At 55.3% G+C, this 27,530-nt stretch overlaps 2 protein-coding genes across 2 annotated transcripts; both read left to right on the top strand.

Annotated features, from left to right (window-relative positions):
• The first annotated feature begins 3,226 nt into the window (after positions 1-3,226).
• On the top strand, positions 3,227-9,096 carry PHLDA3 (pleckstrin homology like domain family A member 3). Its single transcript, XM_049832099.1, has 2 exons — positions 3,227-5,041; positions 5,448-9,096. The coding sequence occupies exons 1-2, from the start codon at positions 4,690-4,692 to the stop codon at positions 5,567-5,569; spliced, it is 474 nt and encodes a 157-aa protein (XP_049688056.1). The 5' UTR covers positions 3,227-4,689; the 3' UTR covers positions 5,570-9,096.
• Positions 9,097-14,186: 5,090 nt separating this feature from the next.
• Positions 14,187-21,252, top strand: TNNI1 (troponin I1, slow skeletal type). The gene is made up of 8 exons (XM_049832183.1): positions 14,187-14,242; positions 16,500-16,529; positions 17,387-17,428; positions 18,071-18,202; positions 18,290-18,379; positions 18,861-19,037; positions 20,410-20,520; positions 20,879-21,252. Exons 4-7 carry the CDS (start codon positions 18,077-18,079, stop codon positions 20,515-20,517), a joined length of 501 nt encoding a protein of 166 aa, XP_049688140.1. The 5' UTR covers positions 14,187-14,242; positions 16,500-16,529; positions 17,387-17,428; positions 18,071-18,076; the 3' UTR covers positions 20,518-20,520; positions 20,879-21,252.
• The last annotated feature ends 6,278 nt before the right edge of the window (positions 21,253-27,530 follow it).

Below are 27,530 nucleotides of genomic sequence, written 5' to 3'. Positions count from 1 at the left end.
TAATTAACAACTTTTCACCTACTCCCTGGATTTTTAGCAGCACTGTGGATCATTAAGCCGTCAGTTTGGCAGCTTTCCACATTTAATTCATTTTCATCTAAACTCTTTACTTTCTTTCTGTGATTCCCTCATTTGACTGGTGTGACATACCCACAAGATCAGCCTTGCTGCAGCTTAGAGTTATGAACTCCACAGGGAATTTAGTTTTGGGTTTTTTTTTAAGTTATAAACATTGTGGTTGAGTAAATGAGATGGGTAGTGTTTTGAGAAGCGCAACAGAAGCAGAAATCCTTTTGTGGGGCAGGACTTGGGCTTTATCAACTCAAGCACTTTCCCCCATTCATCACACCCTTGGTTTTTTTGATGTTTTTGAAGCTGAGATGGGGAGTAAGCTCTTTAAACATCTCCAAAAATCCCCCCACCCTCAAGGTTTTGCAGCCTGGGACCCAAATTCTAGCTGGTCCCATTGCTCTGGAGTGTGTGGTTGGGGTTTGGTGAGGCGATAGCAAATGGCACTTGGTGTGTGGAGCAGACAGCCCAGGCTCAGGGATGTGGTAGTGGGTCGGAAGCTGTAGCACAGCAGGCTCACGTACCACCCTCAGTGTGGAGACCGAAACCTGGCTCCCTCGTTTGGCAGAGGCCCTGCTCCCCCGCAGAGCTTTGGGAAGTTAGGAAGCTGCCTGCTTTCTCCATGAGTCTGCGGTGGATGCTGTGCTGCTGGGGCATTTCAACTGGATGTGCCACAAGCAGGGATTGCACCCAAGCAATGCTGTTTAGTCAATAAAGGTAGAACAAGTCTTTCTTTAGTCTTTCTTCCATAGTTGTAGAGGTTGTATCAGAGAGAGGGGAGGTACTGACATATTGCAAGCGTGATGGACCCCATAGAGGCCATTTGCTCCCGGAGACCTGGTCAAAGCCAGGAGAAAATGCTGGACTGGAGTTTTGCAGGGTCACAGAAAGGCATAGGGTGGAAGGGCCCTGCAGAGGTCTTGAGTCCAGCTTCCTGCTTAGGGCAGGGCTAGCTCCAAAGGTCAGGCTGATCAGAGCCTCTGGTGTCCGGTCAGATTTGGAAACCCTCCAAGGATGGAGGTCCCACCACTATGGGTCTTGTCGGTGTTGCACCATAGACCTAGAGAAGGTTATTTTCCTTATGTGCATCAAAGTTTCCCTTGTGCCACCTGTGCCCATTGTCTCCTGTCCTTTTGCCATGCACTGCTGTGTCTCCCTTCTCCACAACCCTTCTCTAAGTAGCGGAAAACTGAAGTTTGGTCTCCCTGAGCACTCTCTTCTCCAGGCTGGTGGGTCTCTGCTGAGCTTTCAGCCCCAAAGGTCCCAGGTGACAGCATGGGCAGTGTCCTGGGACAGGGACCTTGCCCTGAGGGTTTGCAGTTGATGCTGCACACCTGCTGAAATTGCACTGTTCACCTGAGAATGGCTTAGGGAGTGACAGAGACCAACACCCACAGCATTAGCAGAGGCTGTCGTCATGGGGAGACCAGGAGAGGCATCGCTGGGGCTGCACATCCAGAGGGCATGAGGTGGGCCGGAGGAGGTGATGGAGCAAGGCCCAGGAGAGCAGGGTGGGATTAGAGGGGCTTTTGGGGCATCCCCCGCCCAAACTGCCGTGGGACAGCTGCGACCATCTGCTACCCTCTGCTGGTTACTGCTCCCCGTGCACGGCCACAGCCTGGTGCCGGTCAGCCGGACATGTCTGGACACCAGCACCCAAGTGTTGTCCAGCTCCCTTTAGAGGCGGCAGAACCACATTGCACCCAGCAGTACCCACCCCTCCCTGCTGCCGGCATGAGGGGCTGCCAGCCCTTGGAAAAGGGGCTGTGGGACCCAAACCTACCTCTGCAGAGACAAACCAAAGGGTCGGCTCATGGCTGAGCACCCTGCAGCCTGGAGGCTGGTGGCGATGGTACCACCCTAAAGGGTCAGACTGGAGCCCTCTGAGCCCCATGGCCAGTGGTGCCAGGGGATCTTGCGGCAGGGGATGCCACAGTGCCACCACCACTCCATCCTGGCCATGAGCGCTTTGTGGGAATGTCACCCCAGTGGCTGCTGAGCCACCCCAGGGCAGGATTTCCCCCCCCATCTGAGCCCTGGCAGCCCCTGTTACCTGCCTGTAAGGGCTCTGTGTGGACGGGATATGCGTGGGGACCACAGGCAGCCCACGGAGCAAAGCCTTTTGCTTGCCGGCAGCCTGATGCAGAGGGTCCCGCTGGGTTTGCTGGAGGGCAGGAGCTGCCTCCCCTGCAGGTCTGGGAACGGACAGCTGGGAAGAGAGGAGCAGAGAAAGACTTTGTCAGAGCTCCACGCCTGTGGGAAAATGACCTTCCCTTGGTGGCTGGAGCCTGGAGAGGCAGAAAGTAGTGGAGCTGAGGCCTTGGGGAGGGGGGCAGTTGGCAGCCCTTGCCTCTCCCCAGGGTGGTGAGGGGGGGAGATCAGGCTGGCTGGTGAACCAAAAGTGCCCACGGACATCCCAGCTCACCAGAGCAGAGCCAGGAGCGACAGTCCCAAAACTATTCACCCCCAAATTTCCAGGGCTCAGCATGCCTGGAGCTGAGCTTTACCTGCGTGTGGGAAAACAGCCTTGGATGCTTCTTTGGGGGGAGAACCCACATATTTGCTCTGCTCCTCCCGAAAGTGCTGGGGTGCTTGGCGTGACCTCCGGGGCTCCTCTGGCCCCCCTGGCTGTGCCTAGCCCGGTGCTGCCTTTGGCTGCGGGGGTGGCAAGGGCCGGAGGGGAGCTGGGGCCGCCTGACGTCACGAAACCGGGTCTCCTGGGACACCTGGGATCTCTGCCAGCGTGGTGAGGTTGGCCCCAGGGAGCACGAACCAGTTCCTGGCTCCGCAGCCACTGCCCTGCCCTCTTAATGAGGGATAATTAGGTGCATCTCATCGGAGCTGCAGACTTGCCCCCCGGCCATGCCGGCTGCAGGCAATGCCCCTGGCAGGGACTGGGGACAATAGAGTGGCTGAGGAAAGAGGGGGTCCAGCTGGGGGGCACCGGGGAGGGTGGGGGGGGAGGGGTTGCACTAGCAGTGTGATTCTGGAGGTGAGTGCTGGGGCAGCAGCTGCATGCCAGGGAGCCATGGGCTGACCTGCAGGTTGCCAGCCCCAGACAGTGACCCCGGCACGTCCCTGGGGGGAATTTTTCCCCTTCCAGATCTCTTGTGTGAAGGGACCTGCACCCTCAGCATCTCCGGGGCCACATCCAGCCACCTAGCAGTCTGTGACCGTCACCCCCTTTGGCAGCCCATGGCCATTGCCAAGGCCCCAGATATCCCCGCTGGCAGCCCGGCACGGCACAGTGAACCCCTCTGTGCCAGGCGCTGGCACAGGAACAGACGAAGCTGCGGTGGCCGGGAATGAGACAGGCTGGAAAGAAGACGGGTGTTTCGCTGCAGGGGAGGGTGGACTCAGGCGGGACAGGGCTGTGCTGTGCTGTCCTGGCCCTGCTCTGGGGGTGCACCCCCCCCTGCACAGGTCACACAACCCTGGGGGATTTTGGTCCTCACTGTGGGACAGGCTGGGGGCTGCAAAATCCCTGTCCCAGGGGATTTGGGGAACAGGGGTTCTGTGTGCTGAGGGCTGGGCCAGCACCCTTGGGTGCAGGGCTGGGTGGGTGGTGGGTGTCAAGGGCTGTCCCCATTGCAGGGCAGCCCTGCACAGCCATCTCGGAGTGGTGACACCAGACATCTGCTGTCTGTGTGTGTCCCCCCTCCTGGGCCCCACCCAGGGGTCCTCACAGCTCCTGCCTGGCTGGTGCTGCACCCGCGGCCTCCTGCCCTTGGTAGCACTGCACCCCATAACCCTCTGCCCTGGCTGGTGCTGAACCCCATAACCCCCTGCCCTGGCTGCAACTGCACCCCATTGTGCCTTTCTGGCTGGCACTGCACCCCACAGCCCCCCACCCCAGCTGGCACTGCACCCTATAGCCCCTTCCTGGCTGACATCGCACCCAGAGCCCCCTGCCCCAGCCGGCAGTGCACCCCACAGCCCTATCTGCAAGTGAGACTGTGCCCCATAACCCTGTGCCTGGATGGCGCTGCACCCCACAGCCCCCTGTCCCCACTGGCACTGCACCCTATAGCCCTGTGCCAGCTGGCACTGCACCCCCCGACAGCTGGCACTGCACCCCATGCCCGGGCTCCCATGCAGAATTCTCCAAAACCTGCCCCGACACTGCTGCCATGCAGACCCATGCCCACACCTTCCCTGTTCATATGAGGACCCTGGGGGCAGCGCCTGCCCGCGGGCACCCCAAAAGCACCTCCTGGGTGAAGCGGGGCTGCACCGGGCCTGGCTGGGCCTCGCCTGGGCGTGAAGGGTGCCTGCGCGGCAGGAGGGGCCAGGCAAGGCGGGGAGGAATGCGAGTGGGAGAGCGGCCGGGCATGTAGAGACAGCTCCTGGGGTGCGCGGCGCCGGGGATCCCACACGCTGCACGGGGCAGGGAGCAGAGCCCCGGCAACAGGGCTGGCAGCCGGCATGGGGCACTCCATCGCTCACCCCCTCTGAGAGCCAGGAGGGTGGCGAGGTCCCTGGGGGCAGCACAGCTGCCGTGGGGGTCCTGGCCCTGGGGAGCTGGGCTCCGACGCGGAGGGGCTGGAAATCCCCTGGCGGGTGATGCCCAGCTGCGCCGACACGAGGTGCTGAGGATCCCGGGGGGGCTGAGGAGCCGCTATGACCCCCGAGAAGGTGCTGAAAGAGGGGGTGCTGGAGAAGCGGAGCGGGGGGCTGCTGCAGCTCTGGAAGAAGAAGCGGTGCCTGCTGACGGAGAAGGGGCTGCAGCTCTTTGAGCCCAAGGGCTCGCGGCGCAAGGAGCTGAGCTTCGCCCGCATGAAGGCGGTGGAGTGCGTGGAGTGGAAGGAGCGGCACATCTACTTCACAGTGGTGATGGACGACAGCCACGAGATCGACTTCCGCTGTGCCCAGGAGGACCCGGGCTGGAATGCTGAGATCACCATGGGCCTTGTCCGCTTCAAGAACCAGCAGGCGATCCAGGTTGTCCGCGCCCGGCACAGCTGCCGAGCAGGTACCAGACCCCCCAGCTGAGCTGCGGATCAGGGTGCAGGACCCACCGGAGGATGAGGTCCCGGGCCACTGGGTGCCATCTCCAAGTGGTTCGGCTTCCCCATAGGAATCACAGAGGGGGTCCCATGGATGGGGATGGGTCTGCAGGGCACAGTCCTGTCTCCCCCTACCCTGGCTGGGCTCTGCCCTTCGCATCCCCCGCTGGGTTTCACCTCCCTGCATCCCTGGAGAGGGACTTTCTAACACCCTCCCTCTGTCTGGGGTGGCCCTGAGGGATATGGGGCTCTTTGCCGTGTTGCATGTGGGATGGCGGTGAGGACCGTAGCTGGCTCCACTCCCCAGCTCCCCTCAGGGCTGGATCCTGCCCCATGTACCCCGAGTGGGTAACAAGCACCTTCTCTCCACAGTGGTGCAATTCGACGCAGCCCCAGTGGGACAGCCTGTGGACGCACAGCATCCGAAGAGCAGGATGGAGATGGCCCTTGGCTCAGTGGGCGGTGGGGAGAACGGGATCCCAGCGGGCAAGTGAGGCTACCGCTGTCTGCAGCCCGGGGATGGAGACGGTGGCCCCGGGGAGGCCAGTGCGGGCACTGGCTCCCCCCGTCCTGGGGCAGGACAGAGGCACCGCAGGAGCCGGGCTGGCACAGCTGCAGGAGTCAGCCCACATCCTCTTGACATGACAGGGCAAAGGACAGTCAGGGCCACTACCTGGGGCTCCGGACATGGCAGGAGGTGACATCCTTGCTTGGAGGCACCTGTCATCCTTCAGCTGACAGGCCAGGACCTTGGTGGACTGGTAGAGACCTCCGGGCCTCTCCTGCGGGACAGGGGATGGGATGGATGAGGTTGAGCCTGAAGGAAGCAGTGAGATGGTGAGCTCTGCCTGAATGTCAGTGATGCTGGGACAGATGGATATGGCTGGGGACACAGCTCCCCCTGAGCCTCCACATTGTGGAGGGGCTGGAGAGCTGCTGCTGCAGCAGGGACCCCTCCAGGCACTGTACCTGGATGGTGCGGTGATGCAGCCATGCTGCTGGACACCGTCCTACCCTGAGCTGTCCTTGGCCTAATGTGGGATGCTGGGGAAGGCAATGGGGACCCCAACTCCCTGTATCAAAAATGTCCCCAAACAGGACCTTCTGCTGCTTAACCTGGTGTTGCTTTGATCTGTGGGATCCTGCAGGGTATGGAAGAGTACAAATCCTGCACAGAGCTTTGCCTGTTGTTGGCATCCCCCTAAATCTGCCAGCATCCCACAGTTGGGCTCCAAAGCCCCCCGCTGACACCCCAAGCCTCTGGAGTCACCTATCCCGCTGCACCCGTGTCCCCAGGTATTCCCACGGTGGTTTGCAGGCAGGTGACCCATGAGCAGCGCTGCCTGGCTTTGCAGCCAGGGATGGCAGGCAGGGGAAGGGATGGCTCTGCCCTGACAGGCAACGCAGACACGAGCGCCTCGAGCCACCATGATCCGCAAGCTGGAGCCTGAGCCCCAGCCCCGCGGCCAGAGGCACTGCAGATCCTCCTGGAGATTGCCTGGCTGCGTGGGAATCGGGGAGCATGGCGCCCTGTCCCCCTGGGGCTGTGGCAGCCAGCCCTGGCCTGTGTGCCGGCCGCCTCTGCCAGACCCCTCGGGGTCATGGAGTCCTGTCCCCGTGCCAGGGCAGCTCTGGGGTGGCTTTGGGGAGGGACGGTGGCAAGGCCAGAGCCCGCTTACCGTGCAGGGCCAGGCTCATGCTGGCTTTTTCCGAGCAGCCTGGGAATAAGCATTTTCATGTTTTTCCACCCAAGGAAGCCTGCTTGGCCATCCCTGGTCCTCAGAGTTCATTTGCTGAGAAACTCCCCTGCTTGTGAACAGAGGCAAGTGGGGGTCCAAGCTGGGGGGGCATGGATGAAGCTGGATCCAAATCCCATACAGACAGAGCTCTGCACTGTCCCTGTGCCGGCAGGGACAGAGGCACTAAAACATGGTGGGCTCCAGGGATGGTGTGACCTGGTCCCCTGCCCAGAGGGAGATGCTGTAGGCATGGAGCCCTGTGTGGACCAGCCCCCCAAACCAGGTCCCTGCAAACATTTCGGCAAGGAATGGGGTTGTCAGTGGTTGGAGGAAGGTGCTGGCGCTCACACAGCATTTCCATGGCAAGGATCTCCATCCTGGGGTTTCTCGTAAATCCCCAGCTCCCAGAGTCAGGGGATTCAGTGAGTCTCTTTCAATGTCCTGCAAGCATGCCAAACCTGTGCCGTGGTGGGGTAGCACCCAGGGGTGAGGAGCACCCAGTGTGAGGAGTTTTCCAGTCTTGTGAATTTCGAACCAGTTTTGGAGGTCTGACTCCTTGTTTTCAGCTTTTCTGCTCTCTCAATCACTGTAAATAGATATTTTCTGTTTTCCAAGTGCCAGCAAGGAACTGGGGAAGAAAATGGTCAAGATGGGTGTGTGTAAGTGCCAGCCCTGGCCATGGACACGTTCACTGTGCACTGCCGGACAAGGCAGCAGAGAAGCCATGGTACCCATGAGCTGGGGAGAAATTTGGGTGGTTAATAGAGGGAGAGGGACAGAAAGAGCAAGGCAAATCGCTATGTTGGCATTCCAGGTATGGACATGGGGAAAGCCAAGGTTTTCCATCCCCACCCTGAGCTCCTCATCACTCTGCAGACCAACACACAGCCAGAGCCCCTGCCTGTATTGTGTGTCCCCCCAGGTTTGGGAATTTCTTCTGCACAGACACCCAAATCTGCCAGATCCATCTTCGGCGGATGGATTCACAGCCTGACCCTGGGAGCAGGGGCCGGGGAGTGAGAGCCGAGCTAGCAGCATGCGGTTGGGAGGCAGGTTGGCTTCACTTGCTGCTTGTGAGTGCTGAATTTTTTATGTAGAGGAAAAGGTCACCCAGAGACTAAAAAGCAAATAAACAGCCCGGAGATTCCGTCAGACAGTGGAGCAGGGACGGGGCTGGTGCTGGTGCATCCCCCATTACCAGTAATGTGGTGACAGCACATTGCTGGCCTTGATGCGGCTCAGTGTTGATGGGTGAAGTTGGGTAAATGGGGTGATTTTACCTGAGGGAAAATATCCTGCAGGCAGGGGCTCAGAGAGCAAGTAGGTTTGCAGAGGAGAGCAAGTAGGGGGGGGTGAAGGGCTCTAGGAGCATTGCAGGAGGCCAAGTGCTGTGAAAGTATTTTTAGTTGACTATTTGCACAGAGTTAGGGATGCAAGGGAGCTCACAGGGCTCTTCCAGCTAGCCTGAAAAGCAGGGAGAGGATACACGGGAAGCATGTCTAGTGCCTCTGGAGGTGGGGAAACTGAGGCATGGCAGGGGGCTGGTAGGCATGTGGCCTCACAGTCCCCCCAGCACACTGGCTCCTGCTGCGAGAAGGGGCTGGCTTCTGGGGACCTCTGTGCTGGGGACACCAAGCAGACCTCGGGCTGAGCGCTGAGCCCTGAGCCCCAAAATGGAGCGAGGTGCCCTGGAGCTACCTGAGTTCAAAGGCTTGAGCCTGCAAATCCAGCTCTGCTGCTCCCAGCCCCTAGGTGACCCCGCTCCATTGACCCTCTCTGCACTGCTCAGAGGATCCCCCAGTGCTGGGGATCCTCTGCGTCGGCCGGGGGCTGCCCTGTACTTCCACCCCTGGGGCCAGGGGCTCTGCTAGCACCCATGGGTGCTGGGGCTGGCACCCTTCATGCAGCACCATGAGGGTGAGGTCAGGTGCAAGGGAGGTGGCAGGGGGAGCTTCAGGGCCCTTTTTTCCACCTGACGAAATCCCAGCACCCAGCCCTGGCTTCGGAGTCAGTTTGGGGCTGGCTGGATCCCTCCGAGAGCTGGTGAAGGCGGTGGGTGTCACACTGCCAGGACAGGAGTTTGCAGCATGATGGTGCCAATGCGTTTTGGCAGGTGAGACCATTGTGTACGTCCTCCACCATCACATGTCCTGCAGAGAGGCTGGCAGTGCCTTCCTTCTCTTGTGAGCATCGGTTTAGTTTGTGAGTGTTTTTTTCCTCAGATAAAAATGCAAAGAAAAAAAATCACAGTTGTAGCAAGCAGTATTCTTTTTTAGCTTTGAGTCAAGTGTCTGGCTTCCTTCAGATGCTCCTAAAATTATTTCATTGTTGACCATCCTTAGTTATAATTCCTAAATCACTGGATTTCATTTTGGAATCCAGAACCTGCCCCAAGCAGTGCCAGGCTGGAGAGCTGCCCTTTGCCCTGCTTATGTCTGCATGCTCACGCTCTGGGTGAGCAGATGGCCAGGACATCCACACCACTGCTGTGGTGGGTTTGGCCACCTCCAATAAAGTCCTCTTGCATTTGAGTGTAGGAAGAGATGCTGTTGTCTGTAACACAGAGTTTGGGATGCTGAGGGGGGTCCAGGCATGGATTGCACGTGTGTTAATTCCCCATCCCCAATGTCTTGATATTGTATCTTGGAGAGGGTGTCCCAGGGAGGTGGATGAGGTGGTGGGCAATGAATATGGTTGTGAGCATCACCCAGCTGGGGCTGCAGGAGCCAGTGGGAGGGAAAGGGATCACCACCCCATCTGGCACCGCAGGAAGAAACAAAAATAGTGGCCAGGCATTGCTGGAGCTGCAGAGGGCAGCAGCCAGCACCCATCCATCACCCACTGTCCCTGAGCAGGAGTCACCAGGCTGCTCTGGTGATGGGGGTGGCTTAGCACAGCCTTGCATCGAAAGGGGATGCTGAGATGCGAGACACTCAGAGCCAGATGGGAGGGCCTGAAAATACCCTGAAAATGTCTAAAAAGTGTGTCAGGGTCCCTGCCTGGGCCTGAAATTTTGGATTATGGGAAATAGGTGGTTTTTTTTCCTGTGAAATATTTTCCCTTAGGCTGAAAACCAGGCTGGGTTTTAGGATATTTAAACTGACATCGCTGTTGAACCATGTCAGCCCATTAATGCAGACAGAACAGCTAATATCCTCCTCTTGTTTATAAGAGTCGACAAGATCAACATTGGGAAGGTTTCATGTGTCACTTGTCAAAAGCATGGAAAGCTTAAAGTCTTCAGTGGGTGGCTCAGCTCCATTTTAATAATGTCTTTCCACTATCCCAAAGTAGATAATTCCTCCTCATTTATTAAAGGCTTTTCTATGTGCCAATGGCATGAGGCAGGGAGCATGTGCCATTCGTAAAGAACCTGTTAGTTTTGAGAGACCCCTCCTCAACTTTGGCACCTTCTGCAAACATTTCAAGTCTCCGCAAAGCATTCAAGCTGAGAAAAACAACTTGTCCCACAATATTTCTAGAAATGGAAGGTATCTCTCCCATTTTGTGAAAATTGTTCTGATTTTGGATCTAGCCCCACAGCTGCTTCTGCAGATTTACTGCCTGCAGCCGTGCGGAGTGGGAAGGGCCAGTCTCATACCCATGGATGAAGAGGCTGAACACAGGCACTGTCCCCAGCTGCACCACATGCAAGATGGTCTCCAGTCAGGTGGGGGTTTCCAGAGCAGGAGGCCATGGTGGAGAAGACAGGGGTCTCCAGCTGTGGGAACAGCTGTGCTCGCCCTGGGACCCTGGGCCATGGAGCAGCAGATCCCAAATGGATGAGGAGCCTCTGCCCTGCTGGGTGGTGGGAGACGTGGGTGTCCTGGTGGGCCTGATGCTATGGGGTGAAGATTGGCAGGGCAGAGACCTGAGGTTGGAGAGGTCTCTCAGCCCCATGGGGCATGTTTGGGGTCTGGCCTGGGGCCTTCATGGCTCCCAGGTTGGGCTGTGATGATCATCCATATTCTGGTCCACATTCCATCTGTTCCATCCAGGGCTGTTCCCCCTGCCAGCTCCACTTTGATGCCTCAGGGCATTGTCCAAGTTTGGTAAGACTCACAGATGCAGCAAGCTGAGGAAATCCTTTGCAGGGCTACAAAAAGCATTGATTGTTGGAGAGCATCCCCAGGAGGCTGTCACCCTCTGCTGTCACAAATCAACGGAGCAGTCAGGACTAGCTGGATCCCTTCTGGCAGCTCATGAGGGGTGAGAGCTGCCAGATGATCTGCAGCAGAAACACCCAGGTGGGGACCGTTTCATCAAGACAAGTCACATGGACCCTCACAACTTCATTGCAATGTGACACTGCGGTCCTGCAACCTTGCAATCACCTTGCTTGTAGGAGGTGACCCCAATGTCCCCATGCCTCTGAGCTGTTCCACAGACGAAAAACCTTCTCTGACCCCATGGTGAGTCTGTGGTGCATCCTCCACCCCAGCCTGGTGAGAAACCTGAGGCAGCTGGTGGGGTCCTGCCATCTGCCCCAGCATTTAGGGCTGGCTCTGAGAGTGGCAGCTAAGGGGTGGGATGGACATGTTTGGAGGGTGAGGTCCCAAAGGACAACAGCGGCTCAGCTGTTGTTTCTAAGTCTGTCCTGGATGCCCTGGGAAGCCTGTTGTCTTTGTGAATGCCATCGGGGTTGACGAAACGAGGACGGTGCTTGGAAGAGGGCAGGGACATAATGGGTGGGATGGCTCCGGGGCCTTGAGGAGGGGAAGGGATCCCTCCAACACCGCTGCAAGTCTGCTTCTTCAGGGAGATAGGCTTCATGTGGGGCAACCAAACGGCTCACAGGGATCAGATTCCTTTGAATTTGGGGGCCCAATATCTTCAGGAGTCAGGGACCATTGTGGCCCCCGTGCAGTTCCCCCGGAGCTGGAGGGCAGCTGTGGTAGGCCCTGCCATACTTATGGGGCTGATGCCCAATGATGAGGAAGCACCAGCACCCTCCAGGGATTCAGCATGTCCAGAGGGAGAGAGAAACCGCCCACATCCATCTAAACACATGCAACGTTGTCCACTTGTAAAAGGCTGAACACAGGTGACCTGTAGGACCACTGGGATGTTTAGGGACAAGCAGATTGTCCCTGGGGACTTGATCATGGGTAGGTCTGGCCTCCCCATACAGGTATCTCAGAATTTTCTGTTGGCATCCATCCCCTCAGTGGCAGCCCTTGGGGAAATCTTCACTTGAATCAGTGACTCCCAGGAACAGGGGGATATCATTTTGCTTTGAATTTGGCCTCAGAACTGGTCTGCCCTATAGATTTCCAGCCTGTCCCCTTCCAACCTGCCAGCAGCTCAGTGGGGTGCCCACAACCTCAGCTAATAAAACAACCCCTCATCTTGAGGCAGCTCATTGCAGTTTGCGAATCAGGGATGGAGACCCAAAATGTCCTCATCATGTCAGTGGCAGAGGAGGGATGGGGAGATCCTGGGCTCCTGTCAGTCCTTCTGCTGCTGACCCCCCATGGCAGCGCCGGGGCTTTGAAACCAGCGCTGAAGCCCCGAATTAAGGGGTCCCCCCACCCCGTCTCTTGCTTGCCCTTTCCTCCTCCTCCTCACTCCAAGTCCCAGCAGAGGATGAAACCTGAGACTGGAGCAAATGGCATCCAAAGCAGCCCCTGTTGGGAGCTGCCTGGGTCCCCGGAGCACGGCTGTGGCTGTGGGGAATGCAGTGCCTTTGTCACAGGCTAATTTTGGCTCCTCTGTGCTCCAAAAACAATCCCAAGGCAGCTGGGAGGAAAGATGCTGGAGGCACGGCCCCGCGGGGGCTTTTGCCTTATAAAGGTCTAACGGGGCTGGTATAAAGCCTCCTCCTCGGCAGCTGGGATCAGATCTGCTGCGCTGGCGCTTGGAGCTGGGGAAGGGGAAACATCCTTGGAGGGGCCCCCGAGGAGGGTGGAGGGGGGGTTTCTCCTGTGCTTGCTGGGACTTGACTAGTGCAGGTCAAACAAGGATGGGACTGACACTGCCATTGCCACTGTCACCACCACCGACCTTGCACCAGCTTGGGGGCTTTTGTTCCCCCCGCCCCCCATGAAGGCACAGCTGCCCCCTTGGTGTCTAGGCAGGGGGGGAAGGTGGCCATGCATTCCCTGCTCTGCAGGACAGGGAAGCTGTCTTTGCTCCCCACCATGGGACCTACCCCACGCATGCAGCTGTGTGCCCCTCTGTGACCATAATAGGCTCAGGATTAAAATACCGGGCATTGTCCCTACTGGGCTGCACGCTGGGAATTGTTTGCTCCTAAACTTGCCCCTAAAAATATCCCAGGGAACAGGTGTCACCTGCCCCTGCGGTCCTCTGCCGCATGAAGCCTCCCTTCATGGGGATACCGGGCAAGGGGCTTTGCTGGGTGCAGGGCGGTGAAAAAGCAGCTTCTTTGCTGCTTTTCAGGGATTTCATGGGGAAAACATCGGGGCTTGTGAGGGGCTGAAATTTGCTCCAGCATCTCAACCCACTGTGCTGTGCTGGGCAAGTCTGGATGGTCCTGCTCCCTGAAGAGGGGACTGCCCCATCCGTGGTCCCAACCGACCATCTGGCCTGATGCTGTAACCCCACCTTTGCTGTTTCACCCCATCGCCCCTTGGCAATGTACCCTGGCCTGGCCTGGGGTGGTTTTGCCCTCCTGCTCTAGCAGCTCTGATGGCTCCAGGGAGACCCCTCAGCCAGTGCTCCCCTGGGGATATCACTCTGTGCTTGCAGCGTTGCAGAGCGTATGTGCACCATCGTGCATGGGGGGACAGCACCACATCAGCTCTCCAGGCTGCTCCCCCCCACTCCCGTCCCCTTCAGAGACTTTCTGAAAGGAAAAAAGAAAGGAAAAAAGAAAAAACATCAGGTGATTTTTCGCAAAGGAAAAACACTGCAGTGTTTTGGCTCAGGTTTCTGCCTCCTTGCAGACTCAGGGCTTTTCCAGCATCTCTGATGCTGTTTTACATCAGAGGGGAGCAGGACAGACATGCCATGAAGAATACACCCCGTCTGCACAGGCATTGCCATTGCACCATGGTCAGCCCAACCCCGCACATCTGCATGCTCACACACAACATGTGTGTGAGTAAGGTGTCAGGCAGTGAGTGCTGGCCAAGCTGGGGTGATGCACATGCAAACAGCACAGGAATTCACTAAATCTCATGGGGATCAAGGGTGCAATAAAACACGGCTACACTAACGTGCATGGGTGATATGTGTGTGTGTGTGTGTGTCGCCCTGTGTTTGAGACGGTGCCCCAGGTGTGTGCAGCACGTCATGGGGTGCTGGGGCTCGCAGCAAACATGTGCACGCAAGAGGGGATTTGTGCTATTTTTACTGACCACTTGCAGGCAGGCTGCGATTTAATACTCCCCCTCTGCAGCCAGCCCCCGGCAGTGTGCAGCACTCCAGAGGCCAGGCATCACCTCCCTCCTGCATAGCCCTGAGGTAAGGCACTGCCCCGGGGCATCCCCCCACCCGTGACTCCCTGGGTGTGCTAGTGGTGACACAGGTGCAAGCGTGAGACCGCCTGTACTTGCACGTGGCAGCGTGGCAGGGAGGACCCCGAGGCATGTGAATTTGTCTGAATTTCTCCCCCTGTCTGAGGTTGCTCAGACATTTTCTATGCTCTTAGAGAGAGGATTGGTGAGACGGCAATGGGGAGAAATAACGCTAAAATACCCAGCTGGGCTTTGGAGCTGAGATTTGCTCGATTTTTCTGAAAACTGGCAAACAAGACCATTTTGGGGAGCATTTGCCCATGTGTCCTAGCCTGACTGCTCACAGTCACTTGCGTGACCAGGAAGGTGAGGTTCAAGGGTGTGAGCAGAGTGTGTGTGGCATCATGTTAGCTGCGTGTGTGTTCGTGGTATGTCTCAGCTGCCTGGGATTGGGGAGGATGTCAGGATTGACTGTGTTTGGCTTTATGGAGTTGTTTCATTTAAGGATTTCTGTGATCTGATGATTTGATAAGCTTTTTAAGCTTTTCACAGCTGGGGGCATGCAAACAGTACAGAATTTTCTTGTCCAGATCCTCTCATTCCCATCAGAGAGCAAAGTCTCTTGTGGATGCTCCAGATCCAGCTCAAGCCTAAAAGTCCCTGCACAAGATTGCTGGGGATGTCTTACTGGCACAGCTGAGTCCTGGCTGTCCTCTGGGAAGCCAATTTAGAACTATCTGGCCCTAAAAATTGATTGACCTTGGTAGAGGTCATCAGCCTGAGGTGTGGTGTGGGTCCCACCTTTTAGGGATGCTGGGCTTTGCTCCAATGGGGAATGCTGGAGACGCTGAGAGGCTTCGCCCAGCCCTTGCTCATCTCCAGAAAGCCAAGGGCTTTTCTGCCTCCCCTGTAATAAATTGGGAGGGAGCAGCTGGGACCTGACCCACTCAATGCACCAGTGTCAGGCAAGAGGAGCCACCTTCCCTGCATGTCCTCTGGGACATTTGTTTTATCACCAAAACCAGCATGAAACCAGCATCTCTGGCTGCGGCTGACTGATGCGGCTTTTGTGAGAAAAAAATTCCTGTCCTTGGGATTTTTCCTTGTAAATCTAGGGATCTGGCAGGCTTGGGGGTAGTATGATTCCTGCTGGGATTTTATGGCATTTCCCCCACAAACTCCATTCCTTCAGGCCACGGCTCTGGCCACGGGGACATGGGGAGGGGACAAGGACAAGCAGACAGAGCCAGGAGGGGCACTGAGATATGCTTGGCACAGGCTCCACACACACCTGGGAGCAGCTGTTCCAGAGACCAGAATTGTTCCTTTTTCTTTCCCCCAGCAGGAATCTTTGGGGTTTAAAACAGTTTCCAAATTTAGGGGGAGGCAAAGAGTTCAAGGCAAAAAATCCCAGCTTTTCCATTTCAGTTCTAAGGAAAAGGACTAAACCCACCACTGGAAAATGCTGTTTCTTTCTGAAATACAGCATCAGTTTGTTACTCCTGGTTGGAAAGAGAAGAAAAAAATTGATTGGCATTTCCCCACACAGTTTTCTATTACTCGGGCTTACAAGGTGCCCTGGCTTCTTGGCAAGAGAAGGAAGTCTAAGAGGCAGTGCTGGGGAAGCTAGCAAGGCTGTGCATTTTGAAGCAGCTGCCAGGGCATAGGATTACCAAGCAAATTTAAAATACCAAACTGTAAAGTGTTTCACCAGGGACGCGGCTACTAAAGGAATCTGCTCAGCCGCTTGGCCAGGACTCGTTGCCCCTTGCTCCGTCACTCCTGAGATGGACTTTGGCTCCATCATCCTTGTGGTTGCCCACGGGGAGCTGTGGGACGGGACTCCCCGAGCCGACACAGTGCGGGGGGCTCCGAGGTGCCCCGTTTCTTCTGAGCTTTCCAGCCACGCTCGCCTCCGTTCCCTCGCCCCGAGGTGCGGTGGGCGACGCGGCCGGCGGGGGAGCAGCTCCGTACTTGGGAAAACCCTGAAGAACAGGAGACCGAGTTCTGCAGGGCCGGCTGGCGGCAGGTTGGAGCTTGCCCGAAATAAGGTTTCCTCGGAGCTAGGCGGTTCGTCTCGGTGTTTCACGCCGGGATGGCGAGTCTGCGGAGTCGCTTCTCCCTGCTGACAGCACGGGGCAGCACCAGACCTCGGGAGCATCCTGCCGCTGCCGCTGCTTTCTGGGCTCGGGTGGATTTCGGTTTGCTGGTTTGTTTCAGCTCCTTCCCCCCCCCCCCCCCCCCCTTTTTTTTTTCTTTTGCAGGCGAACGACGCCACAATGCCAGAGCCGTAAGTAGCACGAGTTTGCCTTGGATTTCGCTAAATCCTCGCCTGACCGCTGGGCTGCTCGTGGCGGCTGAGCTTGTCCAATTTTGGGGGGTTCAGCTGGGAGATCGGCCTGTGCTTGAGAACTCTGTGCCATTCCTCTTGCAAAACTGTCTTTAAATAAAAATTGTTAGTGATTACAACGTCCCCATTCAAATCTCAGAGCCTGCCTAGATCCCAAAAAAGGGATCCGAGGTGGGCAGCACCATTCGCTTTGCCATGAGGCTCTTTGTAGCACATTTTACAAATATAACATATTCCCTGGCATAAACAGAAGGGAGAAACCTCCCTTCAAAGCTTTGGTCAAGTTATGACACGGACATGCCCCAGCCCTGCAAACCTGAACAGGATCCAAGCATCCTGTGTGCCAGCCCCCAGCTGTGCAGGGGCATGTGACTGAGGGTGTTGTGGCCCAAACCGCAGGGACCGAACTGGTGCTGGCACCATGGACACTGTGACAGCTCATGTGCTGTGTTTGAGTGGCATTTTGGCATTCTGAGCAGTGGCCCTGAGTGCCCACTGTGTTTCCGGAGAGTACCGTTATCTCAGACCTGGCTCACTTGCAGGTGGCAACTATTACAGAAATAAGGAAACCAACTGCAATCACATGAGATGCTTTTCTCGACTGTCACCTTTTTTTGACTCTTATTCACTGATGCCTTGTTTTCTTCTCTTGTTCCTTATTGCTCCTTCCTGAATGCATGCCTGCCTGCAGGGAGGTAAGTGCCTTTCCTTTCGGGATTGATCTCGATGCTACTCTGCATTTGCTGTGAGTTTGTTTTCAAAGGTGGGGTGTTTTTTTTTCCCCCCTCCCCTTTCCCCTAGAGAAAATCCAAGATCACAGCCTCACGCAAACTCTTGTTGAAGGTGAGTCCTGAGGGTTGGAAACTCCCTGGGGTTTGTCTTGCTGGGGAAAAGGAGCTGGGGTTGAAGTGCGTGGTCGGTGGGACAGCCATGAGGAATGGCAGAAGTATGGGCCTTGGGGAGCAGCTCCCGTTCCCACCTCTTCTCAAAAGTCCTCACTCATGTGGGCTTTGTGGTCCATGCACCAAACAAACCTCCCCTTACCTCCAATTTACTAAGCTGGGGAGAGTCTCTGATGCCTTTAGCTCTAAAGCCACAGACCTCATGTTTGTGCACCAGCAGCTCTGCAGCACAAGCTTGGGAGCTCCCCGGGTTGTGGCTTGGGGAAATAATTTACTGCCACAGCAGAGCAAACCGATGCAAAGAAAGTGCTGACATCAGCCTCCATCGGGACCACTGCCACCACAGCCCCGTGGTACCTCTGGCCATGCTGTTCCCCCTGCCTTCAGGGTCACCACACAAAAGGTATAGAGATTTTTTGATGTGTGTTGCAGCAGCACAATGATTTTGGGAGGACGGCCACATCAGGGAGGAGGTTTGGGAGGCAGACAGGACAGTCCCATCCTAGAGATGTTGCGCGAGGAGGCTCAGGGGGAACAGAGGAGCCTGTCTGTTAATACTTCTGCCATTCACTTGTGCTTGTAGAGTTTGATGCTGGCAAAAGCAAAAGAGGAGTGGGAACAGGAGATTGTGGACAAGCAGTCAGAGAAGGAACGATACCTGTCTGAGCGGATCACACCACTGCACACCAGTGGGCTATCCCTGAGCCAGCTCCAGGTATTCCTCAGGTCCGAGGGTGTAGCAAACTCCTTGGGAGCATGGAGGGGCATTGCTCACCACTGTTCTGTTGTGCTTGGCCCCCAGGACCTGTGCAGGGAGCTGCATGAGAAGGTTGAAATTGTGGATGAAGAGAGATATGACATTGAAGCAAAATGCAACCATAACACTCGGGAGGTAGGAGGCAGGATGGGCTGTTTGCTTCTACGTTAACTCCATCCCAGGTGGTAGCTTGGGCCTCGACGGGGGTCTGTCATGGACTGGGCTGAGCTTGGATGTGGGACATGCACCGGGGTTATCTAAGGGTTGGCATTTGCTCTGCAAGGCATCACTCAGCACAAGGTTCATCCTTGCCTCAGGGAACTCAGACTGCCCACTGGGTCCACAGGCAACCTCCTCACTCCCCTGGTCACCCCTTGTGGGTCTGAGAGCTCCTTCTTGTGGTATGGCTGTCATCTGAGCAGGCTGGGACAAGGCAATGACAACAGCTCTGCACTCAGGTGGACTGTCCCTTGGTGAAGGTGGTCCTCATGGCTGCAAGAGAGGCACAGACCCCTCTGGGGTTCGGTGTTGGCAAAGTCCTGTTTCACACAGGAGCTTTTTGTGCAAGGCAGCCATGCGATGACCTCCGGCTCCTCCTCCTTTCCTCAACCTACAGATTAAAGATCTGAAAATCAAAGTGCTTGACCTCCGAGGAAAATTCAAGCGACCTCCCCTGCGTCGAGTCCGTGTCTCCGCCGATGCCATGCTGAGGGCTCTGCTGGGCTCCAAGCACAAGGTGTCCATGGATCTGAGAGCCAACCTGAAGTCTGTCAAGAAGGAGGACACAGAGAAGGTGGGTGACTCTTCTAGAGGCCAGAGATGGAGACACCTCCTAGGGATGCCCTTGCCTTTCTCCAAGGTCCTCTGTGAAGCCTGCGTGGGTTATGCCCTTGTAAACCTCAGAAACAGCATGGGGCAGTCCTTGTGAGGCACTGCCCATTGCAGAATGTTGTAGGACCACCTGGGAGCAGTTTGACTGGGCCAGGTAACTGACAGACAATAACAAATGATACTTAGGACTGCATCCATGATGCTTTTCCCTCCAGGAGCATGTGGGGGTCTTTCAGCTGGGGACCCCTTGGCATGTCTGTTGAGCTGCAGTTGCAGAGAGCTTGGTCTTTGGTCTTCGAGGGAACCAGGAGAGCTCATATTCAGTGCAATCACACCCAGGAAACACCCAGGAAACTCCCAGAACCAGATTAGATATAAGACAGAGCAAGCCCAGCAAACACGCTTGGCCTGAGACAAACGGCCCAGTTCACACGGACTTTCCAGAGATGTGAGAGAGGAAGGTCTCAATACCAGAGACAGTGAATGATGCGCAAACCTACCTGGGGTGTGCAGGCACCCCAACGGCAAGAGTTGTGCTGCTTTCCAAGGGCCTCTCCCCAAAGGGGTTTTAGCCTTTGGTCCCAGCTCAGCAGAGTGGATGAGAATCTCAGTTTTCAATTATTTTTCTCCCCCCCCGCCCCTTGCTGGTATAGCATGTTTTGTAGTTTGGATGGAAAACTGTGTTTACAGTCCTCAACGCCAGGTGGTGAATAGATCTGAGTTTATTTTAGATGTCGTGAGATGATTTTGGGGCATGGCTTGTAATCTATGAATGCTTGTGGGTTGGCAGAGCAGACACCTGGGCATGCTCCCAGAGCTGCCGTCATCTCCCCTTTCTGTTCTGGAAGCTGCTGCCAGGGTCTCAGTGTCACACCAGCAATCCCAGTCCTCTCCAAAAGCTTGGAGAAGGTGTAGATGGGTGTTATGTGGGTTGGGAGGGGTCTATGCAGAAAGTGGGTTTGCTTGCATTTGTCCCAGTGTGCTGATGTAAATCCGGACTAAGTCCCATGTCCTGGTTTCTTCCTCCTAAAGAAATTTTCTAGGATTTTTGTGCCTTCTAGTGCATTAATGCAACTTAGCAAGGCTTTGGGGGGTATCCACTTGAATCCAGACCTCCCTGTGGAGATCAGGCCGCTGTTTGCCATCTTCCCCATCAGCTCCACGCGCAGGAATACACAGAAGAGCTGGCTCCAAGGGAGAGGGCATTTGCAACAGGGCAGCTCCCTTGCCCGTGCTGCTTGCTGAGGGCTCTGTGCAACAGGGTGGCACAGCATGGGACTGCTGGCCACCCTGTCACATGTCTTTGCAACCCGTGTCCCCATCCCTCCCGGCAGGAGCGCCCTGTGGAAGTGGGTGACTGGCGCAAGAATGTGGAGGCCATGTCAGGGATGGAGGGGCGAAAGAAGATGTTCGATGCTGCCAAGTCCCCTACGGGCCAGTGAAAGGTAGGGGACCGGTCCTCCTTTCCCTGCGATGCCCCATGCTCCCTGCAGCATCCCTGATCTGCGCTTGTGGCCGGGCAAATGCAGAAACCACCCCACTCATTACAGAAGAAGGCATCACATGCCCCATCTCCCACCCCACACTTGGGATGGGTGCCTGCCCCGCATGTCCCTGGCATGGAGCCCCTGCCAGCAGCTATCCTCCTCTCCCAGCTTGTCCTCCCCGGTGCTCTGGGGTCTGCTGCCCATGCCATGCTCATCCTGCACAGTATGGGCATCACTGGCACCAACTTTGGGCTGCTGAAAACAGCCCAAAAACTCCTCTTCTGTCCCACCGCTCTGCTCTGTTTCTTTCCCACAGGAGCATCGGTAAGAAAAGCCTCCCCACCCCTGCTGCCTGCCTCCTTTTCCCTTGCTGCCCCTCTATGCTCTTTATGCCCTTACCCTGAATTCACCACTGAGCTGGAACATGTGGACAACTGTGTGGGAAGGAGAACTGAGCTGCTTTCTTTCAGCGCTGCCATCAACCTTGCTCCTGTATGGCCCCAGCACAGCAGCTCCCTGGTATCACCTGCACAGGCCATGCTGTCTCCAAGGGGCCATTGGCCACCCCTACCCTCCTACCACCACAGAGACGCCCTGGAGATGGCTGCTGGTCCTCCCACTCCCCCATCCTCCGGCAGGTGCAGTGTGAGATGAACCTGCGCGGCTGCACGTGTATTAAACGACAGTCTCCTGGGCAGAACACGCGTGGGCTTGTCACTGTGGGAGCATTGGCTGGGGTCAGGTGCTGGTCCACAGTCCAGTGGGGTAGAGACCCTGGTCCTTTCCTGCCGCCCTGCAATGTCCCCATGCTGGCGCTCGGGCCAGCAGCACACCCTGGGATCAGACTTCCTTTGGGCTCCTCTCTTCCAGACCCCCCTGGCTGCTCCCTGGTTTCCCACCAGCTCTGCTGAGACCCCCCCCAGCCCCATGAACAGGCCACCCCTCTTCCCTCCCATGCACCTCAGCCCTTGCCAGGCTCCAACAATGCACCAGCCTCCCAAGCAGCAAGGCTTGGGTCTCAGTGCAGAGATGGCTCTCTGCCAGCTCCCCCCACCCCTGCTTTTCCTCTGGTTTTGGAAAAGCCTTCAGAACTTGCTCACTCAGGCACCAACTCTCCCACCAGCTGCCCTATCACAGGCACTGGAGCTGTGGGAATTGGGGCAGCCCCATTTCAGGGCTTAATTCAAGCCATGTTTCAGGAGAGCATGAGATGAATCCACCTTTCAGGCCAAACAGCTCATGCTTCCTCACTAGTCCTAACATTTTCTGTATCACAGCCCCCCAGACTGCAGCTGGTCGAGTGCAAGCAGCTAGGAATGTGCAGCTTATCCTCAGAGCAGGGCTGGAGATGAGAATTGGTAATAATTCACACCAAATTGGGTCTTCTGCCTGGCTGCACTGAGCCGGGCAGAGCCTGAGGCTCAGCCCCGACGGGGTGTTCATGGTGGTTGTAGCAGTGCCTTGACCATGTCCCCAGTGTATCCAGAGGAATCGCAGCATCCATGGTTTCAAACCTGTGTGACACCGTGGGTGTTTTGCAGCACACCCCGTCCCTGTGTAGTGAGCTTGTAAAGTACAGAAAATGCTATAAGCTCAGAGCAAAATGCAGGTCCCCAGACAGGCACCAGGGCTGGAAGGAAACAGCATCAAAAAGTGCATGGTCTCCAACAGAGCTCAAACTTCCTAGAAAAACATTGCATTTCTTTAGGGATAGAGAAAAAGTGGCCCCATGCAGTTGGCTCTTGCAGGACTTTCTGCAGCAGACTCAGGTAGCTCAGTGGCCAGCAGTGCAAGCGAGGGAGAGCCATCGAAGGGAGGTAGGTTTGGGTTTAGGCTCCAAACTGGCAGGACAGCTGAAATGCTCTGGACATCACATCCCCTCCTCTGGCCAATTCAGGGATACTGAGCTGAACCACTCACTTTTGTCCCTGGGCAAAGACAGTTAGGGTAGATGACAACTGATGGGAACACTTATTTCTAGCCTGGTCATTAGCACTCAGGCTGCCACAACACCCAGTAGCTCCTTCACAGAGTATTTAAGATTCAATATGAAAACTCTTCCCAAAATCAGGGTTAGATCAGAGGTGGCTTGTCAACTGGAAAATACACATGTGCTCCCTTAGCAAGCACAGATGCTCAGTCTTTGTCTTTCCACCTGACTCTCCATCCCCATCAGCATCCTGCTAACTGGGGCCTGGACTACCACCTGCATGACCAGAGCCGTTGCATGGCACACAGAGCCTTTTCCACCCATTTTTTCCTTTCCAAGCTTAATTCAGCAGAGCAGCCGCAGCTTCAGCCTAGCACTGTCCAGGACTTGCTGACCCCTTCTCCTCACCCTGTGCACCTTGGGACAGGCTCCTGGCAGGCGCAGCCCGGGGAAGCGAGTCTCTGTCTTGGCCAACCCAAGCGACTCTGTTCTTGGAGCTGATCAGAGATCATGTGTGGCAAGATGCCAGGATGCTGCCATGGCCCAAGCTGCCCCACCACTGGAGGCAAAAAGTTTTGGCTATGATCACGCCCCTCTGAGCTCACTCCCTGAGTGGGAGCCATGCCGAGGCAGTGTCCTGGGATCTTGCTGCACACACTATCCCCAGAGGGAACTCACACACTCTGCAGTGATCCTGGCAGAGGAAGAAAGGTGTGTAGGGAGAGGTAATAACTGTTACCTGACCAACTGGTATAGCTGGAAATCGCAAGATTTGTTTCACGGAAACAAAGCCTTCTTCAGACCTGGAACAGAAGCAGAAAATGGCAAGCCAAGTCCGGGTCGAGAACAGTTGCTCTGAGCTCGGTGCAATTATGCTAATTTGGTAATTAAATAAAAGGGGGGTGGTGGTGTTTTTGGGGTGGGGACGGATGGTAGTGAGATGAAAGGCAATATGGGTGATGGGTGCTGTGGGACCAGGCTCTGGTCAATGCTTGGCAGCCAGCCTGTATCCGTGCTGAGCTCATTGTCAGATCGTGCATACCAAGACACCTGAAACTGCTGCAAAGCAAAACCTGAGGGCTCACCAGCACATCTCTGCAGCCATAGTAAGAACCAGCTGGGCTGTATTCAGCAAGGGTCCAGAGCCCACATGGACTTGTTGTAGGCTATAGATGACTTTGCATGGCTGCCTTGTGTTTTAGATTGAAGGGTGGGGAGATAAAAACCCAAACCCAACCCCCAAACTCTTCCCTCTGCAAGTTCCCCTACTTTGAAAAAGTACGATGCTCCCCAGTCACCATGTCCCGCTTTCTTCCATCTCTGGTGGAAAACCACATGGATCAGTCATAAGAAAACAAAGTGTTACGGATTTCAGTTTTATTAGAAACCTGACCCCCCCCCCCCCATCTCTTTATAGGGATTGAATCTCGAGGGGAAAATGCAGGTGTCTGCTCTGAGCATGAGGCTCTCCTGGTTGGATCAGGGGACTGGGAGCCACGTCTTCTCCTCCACCTCTGCTCTGGAGCTGCTTCCATGGCTCTGGTCCAGCTGGGAGCCAAGCTCTCCCCTTGGTAAAAGAGGCAGGTTGAGTCTTTCATCCCCAGATGCGTATCACTTCCCTTGTACCAGGCTGGCTCTGCAGTCCCACTGTTGCTTCCCTCCTAGGTGACAATAATCTCAATTTTGTCTCTCTGAATTAGAAGGGAACCCTGCGGTAATCCCTTTTTACTAAAAATTCAGCCCAAATGGGGGACTTGCAAGGTTCTTCTTAGGGAGAGAAGCTGATGCTGGAGCAGTCACTAATGAAATTGTATTTATTTCCAGAAGAACTGCATGAGTCAGTCCTGTCTCCTTGAACTGAGCAGAGCCCTGTCCCTACCATCCTCCAGGTTGCTCCATTGCAGACAGGAGCCCGCAAAGCAAAGCAAAGCAAAGCACTGAGAGCTTGAAATCGCAGAAATTGCAAATTAAATTGGACAGCAGAAAAGATATTAATCAACCCAATGATTTTCTACCAGAAAGGTTTTGCTGGCAAAACTGCAGTGAGAGAGATGCAAAGGGCTTGGCCTGGCATGGCCTTTCAAAAATATCCCTCCTAATTGGTTCTAAAATGGTCCCTTCCTTTCCTACGGTGCTCTGCGAACTCCTTGCTAATCAGTCATGCCTAAGACATCTGAACTGTGCCCAAATATTTCCCTGAGCGTATTTGCAGCTCAGCTGGTGACCGGACCTGCAAAGGGAGGAAGAGGAGGAGGATTAGCAGCGATGGGAAACCCCGGGGTGGGAAGGGGTAAAGTTTATCCCATGGCCTCTGAAGACCACTGCAGCACCCTGCCCTGCGCGGGGGGTAACGCCAGGATGCAGTCCCTGGTGGTAAAGGTTAAACATTACCACCCCGTGCCCCCCCATGGCATCTGCAGTGCTGTGGGTGCAGGATCAAACCCCGTGGCTGAAGCTGCACAGGAGGCAACTCAGGGGCAACCGTGTCACATCGGCACAACCACCCATCACCCTGGGAGTCATCACTGCGGCTTCTGTGTGTCGCCTGCAGTACAAAATGGGAAGAAATGGGTTTCTTCAGCCCTGTTTTTCCCTCCTGCAGCCCTCCAGGCTCAGGTCCTGCAGCCCTGGGGAGGAACGAGGCTGGGTTGGGGTATGGCACCTGGTCTGAGTGGGATATGTCCATCTTGTCCATCTTCCTTTGCTGTGGCCTGAGCCCTCTCACTTGCTGGTCTCATCAGAGGGGATTTCTCATTAATTGCAACCAATTTCATGTGCTATGAGGGATGCAGTCTGCCATACAGCTTCTGGCAATGAGTCACACTTGTTCTATCCATGATCTGAAAAGTTTCCATTGACACCACTTTTGGGGATGTCCATGATTCTTCACTTTTAAGACCCAGGGCATCACAGGAGATGGCATCTACTGAGGAGGCCAATCTGCAGAAGAGAATGGGAACCTGAAGAACACTATAGATCTGTGGGACATTACGGTGGCATTTCTGACCCAAGATTTGTCTAAACTATTTCTTTTTTTAAAAAAAGTTGAGTTATAAATGAAAAAAACCCCCTCTGCTAGCTAGGTGCAAGGCAGTTTGGACAAGGGTTATTCCTTTCCTACTGAAAACAGAAAAGTCTGTGGTCGGGTTTTGTTCAGTTTCTGAGCAAACACACATCAACCTCAGACACTTTCTGGTTTTCTTTGCACAGCAGAGGTATCACTGTACTATCAGTTTCTAGTGCATCACACACTTCTTCCCAAAAGCTGAAGGAATTGTAGCTGCGGAAGGACAGCCCTGGACCATCCCAGCACCTGCAGAGCACCAGCATGGGGATGCAGGGAGACCTCAGTGTGTGTGTGGGGAGTGCAGCTTTTTAAAACATTTGCCGGTGGGACCTTTGCAAGCTGTTGCACCTCTGCAGCAATAGGTTGGCAGCTGAGTAAGGGTGAAAAATACCTTTTCCTGGCCATTGAGCCCCATGCCCCAGCCCAGCTGGGAAGCCTGGACAGACGATGCTCCTGACTCTGCTCCACCACCGGCAGCGTGGCAGGGATGAGCCTGGGGAGCCAAGGGAGGAGCTGAGCCATGGCTGATGCTGGGGGACTGGCATGGGCAAGAAGGGTGGAGGTGGAGGATTCACCGCTGAGCCCTGGGGCGAGGTTGAGGGGTGCCTTAATTACAGCACAGTTGTGAAAACTGGAAGCTCTCCACTGCCCTGTAGCCAAAGAAACATGCTCTGCATTGGGATGAGACACAGGACACTGTTCCCAAGGGAAAAAAAAAACAACCCTGCTGATACTGGTCTAGCTCCTTAGTGGGTATAAATGGGTGTCTTCTGCTGATCTACATCAGTTGAAGATCTGGCCTCCCTGAGCTCCTCGGGAAGATGCAGGTCTGTGAAGCAGCTGGAAAGCAACCCCTGGGCAAAGCAGGTACCTGGAGAGAAGTGTGGTTTTACACTAGAGCCTTGTCTGCATGCAGCAGAGTCCTGTGGCACAACTCCCTCAGCCAAGAGCACATAGTTTTCCTCTTGTGGTTGTAGATCTGGGACAGCAGATAATGACAGCCTGGTGCGTAGAGTGGATCTGGATAAATGTCAGACTGGTTCCCCTGTGCGTCCCTTCCCCACATGGACTCATGGCCCTGCTTAATCTCATCACCTTCAGCTTTGTGGACCTGCAGTTTGGTCTGGGCTTCAGTGATGAGCTCAGGGTGGCCAAAATAGCTTTTGTAAAGGGAAGTCCGGTCTCACAAAGCGACTGGTGTTCGCCAAAGGCATCTATGAGCTTGTGGATAAGGGCAACCTGGTAGATAAGAGTTTTTCTGGATTTCCAGAAGCAAAGACCTTTAGGTCAGCCACTGCTAAGAGTGAAAGTCCAAGTAGAGGTAAATAATCACTTAGCAAATAGGAAGCAATGGTGAGATAACAAACTCTGCTGATAATTCTTGCATATAGCAAGAGATGCGGCATAGCAGAGATGAAGACAGATGACGCCGATGTTCAGAAAGATCTTGCAGGACTTGGGGTTTGGGGATAAAATGGCAAGGGATATTTGGAGGAGTATAAAGTGACACACAGAGGGAAAAATCCAACATGACTTCATATATAAGATGATGGGCTCTGGGCTGGCTGTTGCCTGCTTGGGAGTGATAGTTTGGGATTATGGTAAACATGAAAAAACACGAGGAACATCAGGGAAAACATGAGCTAAATGCTCTGTGGCAGCAAAAATCTCAAACCATGAGAGAGCGACGTGCTGCCAAACCGCTCAGCAGGACCTTATCCAAATTAAAGGAGAGGAGGGAGCTTTTCCAGCAGTGGGGAATAGACCTGGGGAATTCCTTGCTGAAAGGTGTTTTTTAAACTAACGATTTTCCTGAGTTTGAGAGAAACTGGACAAATCCATGGAGGAGAAACCCACTGAGGGGTCTCAAATAAAGAGGAAACCATGTTCCGCTTAAAAGGTCTCTGAGCTGAAAATAAAGACTGGGGGAGTGTCAGGGGCGAGTGTCACTGAGGCTCATCCTCTGCCTAA

Source organism: Accipiter gentilis, chromosome 29 (genome assembly GCF_929443795.1).
Source record: "Accipiter gentilis chromosome 29, bAccGen1.1, whole genome shotgun sequence".
NCBI lineage: Eukaryota > Metazoa > Chordata > Aves > Accipitriformes > Accipitridae > Astur > Astur gentilis.
The sequence above is the reverse complement of the archived record's forward strand: the minus strand, read 5'-3'. Positions and strand labels throughout refer to the sequence as shown.

Excerpts from the sequence above, each read along its gene's own strand:
- PHLDA3 (XM_049832099.1), top strand. The coding sequence starts at position 4,690 with ATGACCCCCGAGAAGGTGCTGAAAGAGGGGGTGCTGGAGAAGCGGAGC. Across the intron at positions 5,042-5,447 it reads CCGGCACAGCTGCCGAGCAG|TGGTGCAATTCGACGCAGCC; the intron begins GTACCAGACCCC and ends TTCTCTCCACAG.
- TNNI1 (XM_049832183.1), top strand. The coding sequence starts at position 18,077 with ATGCTGGCAAAAGCAAAAGAGGAGTGGGAACAGGAGATTGTGGACAAG. Across the intron at positions 18,203-18,289 it reads TATCCCTGAGCCAGCTCCAG|GACCTGTGCAGGGAGCTGCA; the intron begins GTATTCCTCAGG and ends CTTGGCCCCCAG. Across the intron at positions 19,038-20,409 it reads AGAAGGAGGACACAGAGAAG|GAGCGCCCTGTGGAAGTGGG; the intron begins GTGGGTGACTCT and ends CCCTCCCGGCAG.